This window comes from Dendrobium catenatum, unplaced genomic scaffold (genome assembly GCF_001605985.2).
Source record: "Dendrobium catenatum unplaced genomic scaffold, ASM160598v2 fragScaff_scaffold_621, whole genome shotgun sequence".
NCBI lineage: Eukaryota > Viridiplantae > Streptophyta > Magnoliopsida > Asparagales > Orchidaceae > Dendrobium > Dendrobium catenatum.
Genome location: NW_021319083.1, coordinates 8800798 through 8810871, shown reverse-complemented (window position 1 = coordinate 8810871; position 10074 = coordinate 8800798). Strand labels below are relative to the sequence as shown.

General features: G+C 38.3%; 2 protein-coding genes across 2 annotated transcripts in view; both read right to left on the bottom strand.

Moving 5' to 3' along the window:
- The window catches only part of LOC110111304 (glycine-rich protein DOT1-like), a 2492-nt gene extending 1970 nt beyond the window's left edge, over nt 1-522 (bottom strand). The window contains exon 1 of the mRNA XM_020843110.2: nt 200-522. Within this exon, the coding sequence (XP_020698769.2) occupies nt 200-473 (274 nt within the window). The 5' untranslated portion in view covers nt 474-522. The remainder of the gene's footprint in view (nt 1-199) is intronic.
- A 3028-nt stretch (nt 523-3550) lies between these two features.
- On the bottom strand, nt 3551-9209 carry LOC110111134. The gene is made up of 3 exons (XM_020842876.2): nt 8504-9209; nt 4717-5457; nt 3551-3816 (listed from the first exon to the last, which is right to left on the bottom strand). Exons 1-3 carry the CDS (start codon nt 9125-9127, stop codon nt 3691-3693), a joined length of 1491 nt encoding a protein of 496 aa, XP_020698535.1. The 5' UTR covers nt 9128-9209; the 3' UTR covers nt 3551-3690.
- Nucleotides 9210-10074: the final 865 nt, after the last annotated feature.

Genomic DNA, 10074 nt, shown 5'->3' with positions numbered 1-10074 from the left:
TTTTTTTTTTTTTTTTTTTTTTTTTTGACCACTTGATTTCTTTCCATGTATATATACTATTTATGAAAATAGAAAGTGAAAAAGGCAAATAATAAGCGAGTGATCAACAGATGTACTTATTTATATTCTTGCTTAATTAGACCTTACATAACATAGCTTGAACTCTAAATATCCCCACCACTGCAGCTGTCGCCGCCGCCGCCGCCGCCGCCGCCGCCATTACCATGATGAAGGCCATGAAAATAACCTTTTGGATTGCTTTCAAAGGTGGCTCTCGAAATATAAGATCCACTACCTCCAGGTGCTTTCATCTTACCACTACTACCACCACCACCACCACCACCACCTTTGTTGCCAGAATAACTTTTTCCTCCGCCGCTTCCACCACCACCACCTTTGCCGCCTCCGCCACCACCACCTTTGCCGCCGCCACCACCTTTGCCGCCGCCGCCACTACCTTTGCCGCCGCCCATGTTTTGATGAAACAAAGATGGACCTTTGGGTCTTATTTATGGACAAGTTAGGGCCCAAAGCTCTTAATTAGCATTTGTTGATAACAACGACTTTGAGTTTGGCGAACAAAGTTAATGGGAATTTGATGCAGATATAAATTTAAGAATCTAACTTTTACTTTATTTAAGACATTTTTAACCTTCCAATATAACAATTTTATTAAATTTCTCCACTTAAAACGACCGTCGAAATTCCAATTCGATGTTGTTCGGTCCTCCAATTAAAAATAAATAAATAAGACGGTAAAAATTCCGAATTGATGGGGATAAAATTATTCTTCTGCCATTCCCTTAAAATGCGTCAGCTAATTATTTTACAAATATAAACAATAATTTATTGTGATTTAAAAAAAAATTATAATTTTATTAAAAAAAGTTTTATGAGCTGTAATTTGTATTTAATTTCATATAAAATATTGATACATCATCAAAAAATTGTCCTAATTGGACATGAATCTCGAGGAAAAATCAAATTGGAAACTTTTGAAATTAAAATTGGAACTATCTAAACTTTGATTTCAGAAAACTTACACTCGAACTGAATGTCTCGATAATATGAACCCAACGACACCAAATTCAACTCAATCCGAGCCCAAATGAGTTTAAATCAAGGACCTGAAGCATTGTTGGCAGGTTCAAGCCTCAATTTGGATTACCAAACGTTTTCCAAACGTGACATGCTTCTAGTCGAATCGAGCGGCTCGACGCGACGAATCCAATGAGCCTATGATCATGGAATTTTGACATCATTAAAACCTTCAAATGTCTAGCAAACGGTCCACTATCAAGGGATTCAACATCGGCCGTCCATCCAAAATCACTCATCATTTACCCTTGATCATCTTCCTATTTACGAGTTATGCCACCCTAAGAAATCTATAAATAGACCTCTCATTCTTCTTGAGAAGGGACACAAGCCAAAGGAAACAAGAGAGAGATTGGAGATCGCTCTTGCCTTCTTGCACCTCATCGACCACCGCCCGGAGTTCCGTCGGACCACCGCCCGGAGTTGTGTCGGACCACCGCCTGATGTCGGAGTTCCGCCAGACCACCACCTGATTTCGGAGTTCCGCCGGACCACCACTTGAGGCATGGAGTTCCTTTGGACCACCGCCTGACGCCGGAGTTCCACCGGACCATCATTTGACGCCCGGAGTTCTATCGGATCACCACTTAAGGCTCGAAATTCCGCCGAACCACCACGCGACTTCCGGAGCTCCACCGGTCCACTACATGACACCCAGACTTCTGCCAGACCACCACCTAACTCCCGGACTTCTGCCAGACCACCACCTGACGCTCGGAGTTCTGCTGGATCACCACCTTATGCCTGGACTTTCACAGGATCACTGCCCAACATCAGAGTTCTATCGAACTAATACCTGACACTGAACTTCTACAAAACCACCGCCGGACTACCAACTAACGCCCGAATTTTCAAGTAATGTCAGACTTCTGTCGAACCACCAAATAACACCGAACTTTCACCCCTGTTTGTCATTAGACTTCAATCATACGGTTTACATTTGTAATCTAATCGCCCTGAAGGATGAGTCAACTCACTATAATTTATCCAAACACTAGTATAATCATTTCTTTTTTTTTTTTTTTTTTTTTTTTTTTTTTTTTTTTTGAGAGTTGTATAATCATTTCAATTGGGCAAGGCCCCGTGATTTTTCCCCTTTCAAGGGCTTTCTATGTAAAAAATTTTGTGCTCTCTATATGTGAGTTGAACATATGTACAATGCTAGAACGCAATATTATAATTCTATTACCGCTTATAATCTAGCCCGCAACAAGTATGTTTTTTTAGCAAATTATCTATGTCGAGATTTCATATTTTCCATTGGATCAGTTGCGACGTTTGATGCAAAACACCAATTGTAAAGCTAAATTGACTAAGTTTTAACCTTAAAGTTTATGTTGAGCTTCAAAAGAAGCAAATTTACTGCCGAAATAATCGTCTTGTCATCTGACTCCAACAAAGGGTCCATTTTGGGAAAAATTATTCTATGTAGACCTAACGGTCTGAAGACCAATCAAAATGCGCTATGTCACCCGGTATGGAGCAGTACCGAGCACCAATACTTGACATGGCGTGTTCTGGTTGATCTCCGAATGTTGTCCGGGGTCTGCACAGAATAATTTTTCCTGTCGGACATCTACAAAGTGTTATAAAACTAATTGTGAAGTTTGAAATTGCAACTCCCCAATATGGCTTCTATATGTACCAATCCCTTAATTAAAATTCTCATAGATTGTGTGGAGTCTGGAGCCATCTGGACTGTGAGTGTACACACTGTGTGCATAATAAACACAGTGTGTCAGTGTGTATCACATCTATGTACAGTCATATGCCCAAACGGTTCTTCATGTCTGGATTCCACACAAATTAATTTCTCTAAAAACACGCACTCTTTTAGGTACTCGCTCTCTCTCTCTCCATAAAAAAGTAAAAAAACCTCTCGTATTCTGAAACTGGTAGTGAGAATATCAACCATCACAAATTCTGTCAAAATCCCAACCGTCAATACCGACATAATTACCATTGATGATGCAATATTTAACATTCCAGAAGACATTATGATGGTAGATTAACCATCTCAGTAAAACATTAATCATGTCATTAAACTTACTAATGACGATATTAAGCATCAATACAACTCCATCTGAAGGCACAAACTCCCCAAATCATTAAGGCTTAGCACTTAAGATGAAAAACGTATTTAAACTCTAAATACTGATTCAAGCACTCAATTTACAGAGATAGGATATTCTTAACAAAAAAAAAAATTACATTAAGAGAGAGGGTATCTGGGAATCAGATTAGACTTTCGTTTGATAGAGCTTTCATACTGTCTTATAAAGCAGTTTTTTAGTACAAAATTAAAAAAAAAAATTATACTGAAAAATTATTTTAGAAAACAATAAAAAAGTTATCACAAACGAAACTAAAGCGTGAGATTTTTAATTTTTTTTAAATAATAACCCCACAGTATTAAAATGTAATTAGAAGCCTACTATGTTCAATCTTATCATGTTTTTACAATAGTAAATGAATTAGTAACTTTATAGCAATGTAAACATTATACAAGTTATCAAGCAAATATGTTCTTATAAATACAACAGCAGGTGAGTAAGTAGATATGAATCAGGAAATTTCATTCATATAAGATAATTACCCATCTGATTTGCAAGGAAAGAAGCCCAGCCAATTCTGCTGAAGCAGCCTTAATAAATTGGGAGAAAATACATCACTAAGCACCTCGTCTGAGATCAAGCAAGCCCTCAACAAATCCAAAGCCTGCGCCATCAAAAGATATATGCAGAAAAAACTTTAATATTATGTTGCAAATCAAAAAAAAAGAAAGACACCATGATGTCAACTTTATACTTTGTTTTCAAAGTCCATGCAATATTAGACAAAGGCTTTATTTGAGACGACTTTCTTACAAATTCTTAAAGCAGCTTTCTAGTACAAGCAGCTTTAAGAAGCAGTTAAAAAGCCGTCCCAAATAAAGCTAAGCATATCAAGCATCTAGATGATCTGACTTGGACTGCTATGCCGCCAATTAATGAAATTTTACCTAAAATGCATGGTCGCATTTGGGGGATAGATAAAAACTAATTCAAATAAAGAGAACAAAAAAAAAATTAAAAAATTGAAAGGAAGTTCATATGCACAAACAACAACAAAAATTATAAAAGTTTCACTCAACTGATGGCTACATCATGTTGCCATCAATGATTTGATTATGGTTAATAACAACTTTAATTTCACTAATGCAGAATTAAGATCTCTCCCACAGAAAAAAGAAAATTATAGCCAAAATATAACAAAATGCTCAAAATATATTTAATAAAATAATCTACAATTAAATCTGCATAGTGCGTTTTCTTTCAGCTCCATAACTTAATAGTCACTGCTAAAGAAAGCAATACTAAAAGCATATCAATTGGCTTTGGCAAACATTTTGTTTGCAGCAAGTGATGTTATTTATATATTACGCTAGGATTTAAAGATCATTAAACTAAATGTAATGTTGAAGACAGAAACTCGCAAACACAAACTTAGGTTTCGTTTGGGACAATTTTCTTATTACTTCTTAAAGCAGCTTTTTAGCACAAAAATTAAAATTTTTGCACTGAAAAGTTACTTTTAAAAGCAGTAAGAAAGCCGTCTCAGACGAAGCCTTAAACTCACCTCTGCTTCTCCTAGGCTGGCTGTAACCTCCTCTAAACCGCTGATAGGCACCATCAACTTGTTGATAATGTGAACACTGGTGATTGGTGAAAGCGGGCTCACTTCCATCTCATCTGTTATCAGGAACCATCCCATGCCTTTCACATAACCTCCTCCTCGTTCTATACCTGAGTTCTGCAACTTAGGATTCATCAGATTAAAGGAAGATACATTATGTCCATGAAGGCATCTGGTCGCTGAAGAGAAGGAAAAGCAGGTTTTGCATGCACAGGACTTGATTGACAGAGGAAAAGCTTCTTCAATATGCAAAAGCTGCTTATCAACGCCAAAGAAAGGAGCCAGCTTAGGAGAAGATAGCATCTCCTTGCACTCATTTGAGATTAAGTAATTAGGTGAGCTCAAAAGCTCAACGCTCTTGTATAAGTTGTCCATGCATCCCAAGGAGGATCTCTTTCCCAGAAGTTTTATAATGGAACCAAGTGGAAAAGTAAGGAAGCTGAATAAAAGATCCACCAGCTCTTCACTTGCTTCAGCATACACCACCTTGTCAGTATCTTTGCTTAGGAAAAGCTTCATAGGAATTTTCAAGTTATTGTCGCTGCTTATTTTGGGCTTCTCTCTTGCTTGAATGATGTTTTTTGTTGGCAATTTCTCGGCACAATCTATTGTGTCTGGCTCTTGCAGGAAGACATCTGTCAGAGGAATGTTTGAGACAAGCGCCCTCTTGAGCAAATTCAAAACCTGTTAAACACCAGAAAGTGTTTGCTAAGTATGCTTACACAATGATTTCTGCAAAAAAGTATGTCCATTACTACTTTGGATGAAAGAAATTGAGACGATAGAATCTGGCAGAGGGTCCATTTGTACCAACATGTGTTAATTTTTTTAGGAATTGCAAATAAATAAGGAACTGCTTATTTTCATAACTACACTTCCCATATAATTAGAAAAAAAAAATCTTATAATTAGAGCATAATAATATCTATGTTATAACAAAGATGATTTGCAAATTAGAGTTATAATGATTCCTGAAATATTATCATGATTTCTTTGTCACTATTTTTGAGCCAAACAATCAACATTTTTAAATATAAAAATAACTTGAAATTTTATTTTAATAAGCATTTTAGAACATCTTATCAATGAAACGTATATTTATATAAATATTTTCAAAACAAAAAATATGTATGAGGGTTGTGATTGTTTTCATAATAAGAATCAAACCTTTGGCTATTACAAAAAAAATGTCTTTCCACGCCCCAAGCCATCAATCCTCCCATGTACATTTTTTTAATGAGTTGCATCCAGTGAGAAATGTTTGAAATGCACAGCTGATTTCGTTTAAATAGGTAGCCATGTTGAAGGGGTAATATTCCACCCAACGACCAAAGTTGGGAAATAGTGCAAAGGATCCAAGGGGCCAAAAAATCACTGTTGCTGCTTCAAGGATTCCAGTCTAATTATCTCCATGTGCAGGTGGTTAGAAGAAAAGACTTCCTAGTTCCTACTGGGTGTGTCTACAAGCTCATTTTGTGTTTAGACACAAAGCTAAATTTTGTAGAAATAATGCCCAACGAGCATGCATTCTACTCAAACATTTCAAAGAGTTAAGAAATTTCAACAATTGGCCATCATTGTAAAGCACTAAGTTTTGATGAAGAAGGTAATGTTTCCATTGCTCTGTGCCACTCTAGCAAACAAGCTTAATAAAGGAGGAGAACAAACTAGGCAAATGCAATAGAAAATAACGATTCTATCCCTTTAAGATTCAAAAGTTTCAAAAATCGCCTTCCACAACAAGGAAGAGAATAGAAATACTATCCTTCTAATTTCCCATCAGCCCCCCGATAACTAAAAAGAGACAGATAAAATTAAAATAGAAAATGTTTCTTTGAAATAAAAATAAGTGTGGCGTCTTGGAATATTCGTAGCAATAGAGAAATATAAAGTTTAATGTCTTAGCTTTGTACGAAGATCCAGAACACAAATAGATGAAAGATAAGGGTGTAACATTCATAAGAGATAAGAGTTTTTATATGAAAACCCCTGAAGAGGGGAAAAAACCACGGGGCCTTGCCCAGTTTAAATGAATCAACTAGTATTTGCAGTTGATTACAAATAAGACCCCTCCTTGAGGAGAAGGTATTGGCTCGATATAGCAAATATACATCATATAAAGTGCATTACATAGTGGGAGTTAGAAGAATCAGTGTTAACATGTTCATTTGGTCGGCAAGACATAGTCGACGAACGATGTTGGTTGGAGGAATCATAATTGGCAGGCGACGGAGGTCAGAAAGGCTGTAGTCTGGCGAAGGCGGTCGGACAGACCGTAATTTGGAGGTGGAAGTCAGAGAGACCATATTAAGCGGGCGACGAAGGTCGAAAAGACCGTAGTTGGGCGACGGTGGTTGGAAGGACCATAGTCTACGATGGAGGTCGGAAAAACCGTAGTATGGTAAATATGGTCAGAATGACCGTAATTGGTGGGCAACAGAGATCAGAAAGATTGTAGTTGAGCAACGGCTAGTGGCCGAGCAGAAGTCTGGCGACCATCGATGGCCGGCATAAGTCCGACGATAGTCCGACAACGGATGATGGTCGAACAGTGGTCGAGGAGGAGTTTTGTGGCAAGAGAGATCTTAGATCCCAGATCTCTCTTTCTTCTTCCCTTCTCGTCCCTTCTCTTCCTTGCTTGGTCCCCGCTCAATAAAGAATGAGAAGTCTATTTAGTTTTTTAGGAGTGACATGGCCAGTAAATAAGGAGAATATCAATGTCATGTTAGGAGTGTTTTGAATGGACGGCTAATATCGACTCCCTTGATCGTGGACCTTAATCGAGTATTTCAGTGTCTTAATGATATAAGAATTCGACGATCTTGGACTCATTGGATTCGTCTTGTCGAGCTACTCGATTTGATTATAAGCATGTCACATTTGAAAATCGTCTGGTCATCCAATTTATGGTTTGGACCTTCCAAATGTGCTTCGAGTCTTTGATTTGGACACATTTGGGCTCATATTGAGTCAATTTTGGTGTCGTTGGGTTCGTCTTTTTGAGATGTTTAGTTCGACTATAAGTTTACTGAAATCGGAGTTCGGATAGTCCCAGATTTAATTTCAGAAGTTTCCAACTCAAATTTGCCCCAAGATTCATGCCCGACCAAGATTAATTGTTTAAGATATATCAAGAAGCTGCAGCTTAATTGAAATGAAAAAATGGACAGAATTTGTTAGTGGCGGTATAGTGTGCCGGGTGTGAAAATATGCTCCTCGTCAGAAATTAAGAAATTTTTCAAAAGCGTGGAGAGGCAACGGCAAAAAGCAACTTCAATTAGCTGCTATAAAGGGAAATTCGTTAAACTTCATTCATTGAAATTCAGGAGCTTGAAGGTAGAAGTTTTAATTACAATATTCAGCCCCCAGTAGGACCTAAGAAATCAGCCTATGAATAAAATTGCGAAATATCAAACTAATGGTTCGCATACCTTCCTATGATATGTTTGTTGACAGAATGAATCGATTGACGACAAACTTGCACCATTCCTTATTAATCATAATTTTATTCCCCTCCACCAAACGCATAGCCACACAGATTTTATTTATAGCAAGTATTGTGCCGTGAAGATAATCAAAATTAGGAAGCATCAGGATTCCCGGCAAAGAATTTTTGGGAGAAACCGACTTAATGGTAAAGTACTTTTAGTCAATCTGAACAAGCTAATCAAGATACAGAACAATTAAACTAAACCTACGTAAATAAGATCATCGAACCAGGCAAGCTCACCTCCTCTCTGTTCAAATGCACAGTCTTCTTCTCAAGAACATTGCCATCATCGATCCCAAGCTCGTTGATCAGAGCCAAGCTAGCCCCAATTGAAGCAGGCCGTACCACCAGATCATCGCTCACAATGAAATTGACGGAATCCCTCACAAACCCATTCTCGGACCCCTCGCATCCTTGCCAACCCAACGCCAAAATAGGCGCTTCCGTTGTCCCGCCACAGGGACACCGAGCTCCAAATACCGAGCTCACTGCGCAGTAAGACCTCGAAGAGAGGCAGCGATAGTAGATCCAAGGCTCCGACTCCTCATCAAGCTCGAGCGCAAGTCCTTTGCACCGGATTTCCGCCTCGCTTCTCGGGCTGAGTAGCATCGCCCTGCATGCTGGGGTCTTAAAGCAGCGTTCATCGAACTTCGCGACGCTCTCGTAGAGGCGATCCATGGATCCGACGCCAGTTTTCTTGCCGAGGAGGCGGATGATGGAACCCATAGGTAGAGTGAGGAAGCTGAAGAGGATGTCCACGAAATCCTTGTCCGTCTCAGCGAAGACTACTCGATTGCGCTCCTTGTCGATGAGAAGCTTGAGTGAGAGCTTGGGAGTCATGGGGGCAGTGGCAACGGCGGCCATGACCGGCGGGAAGAAAGACGCCGATCGATCAAGGAGCAACTTGATCGAAAGGATTTTAGAGCCTCAGATTACTAGTGACATTTCCATGGTTTTTATTTTTTATTTTATTGTTTTTATTATATATTTTTTTTTGATTTGGGAATGTCGAAAGTGCAAAGAAAGGGTATGCTTTTGTGGTGATATATTTCGTAAATTTAACAATTTTATTAAGGGGCTAACTAAAACTGAAAAAGGACCCACCGCTGCTTGTTCGGATTGCGAAGAGCCGGCTGGGTAAAGTTCAGATCCCTGGTTTGAATCCTTTGGCAAGCACTGAAAGTCTTAAGTGTTAACCCGTGTAAATTGGTGGGTGTTGCATGCTGGGTCAACCGGGATTTTTACTGGTCTAAGGACGGTGTTTTCTCGTCATAGAAAAAAAAAATTGAAAAAGGAATACCGAGAAAAAGAGGAATATAATGTAAAATATATACAATACATTTAAAATACTTGAAGTTGTTTGTATAAATGTTAAAAAAGTATAGGAGTTTTTTTTTTTTTTTTTTTACAAAAATCTTTCCAAAGTTTTAATTCTTAGGACACCTTATTTCTTACATTCAATTATGGTCATGCAATTTGCCCTAATTTGATCTTCACATAGCTTTTAATGTTGGTCGTCTACTATTGTTGAGATGGCTCATCAAGAAATTGATCATGAACCTTGTAATTAAAATGTGAATATGATGACTTTGGGCTTGTGCGATGTTAACAAGATGGCTGATACCTCTCTTGTTAATTCTCCTATCATGATTGGGCAGGATCTGATAGATCTTGTTAATGTCTATGATAGTCTGAATGATTCTTCTTGTGGAGTGGGTACTGTCTTTATCAATTCTTTGGGTGTGGTGGTTGCGGATGTGAGCTTGCCTCTTATTGAAGCTCTGATTTCCCTTTTATCTAGTGATGTTCTG

Excerpts from the sequence above, each read along its gene's own strand:
- LOC110111134 (XM_020842876.2), bottom strand. The coding sequence starts at position 9,127 with ATGGCCGCCGTTGCCACTGCCCCCATGACTCCCAAGCTCTCACTCAAG. Across the intron at positions 5,458-8,503 it reads TGCATTTGAACAGAGAGGAG|GTTTTGAATTTGCTCAAGAG; the intron begins GTGAGCTTGCCT and ends GGTGTTTAACAG. Across the intron at positions 3,817-4,716 it reads CCAGCCTAGGAGAAGCAGAG|GCTTTGGATTTGTTGAGGGC; the intron begins GTGAGTTTAAGG and ends TTGATGGCGCAG.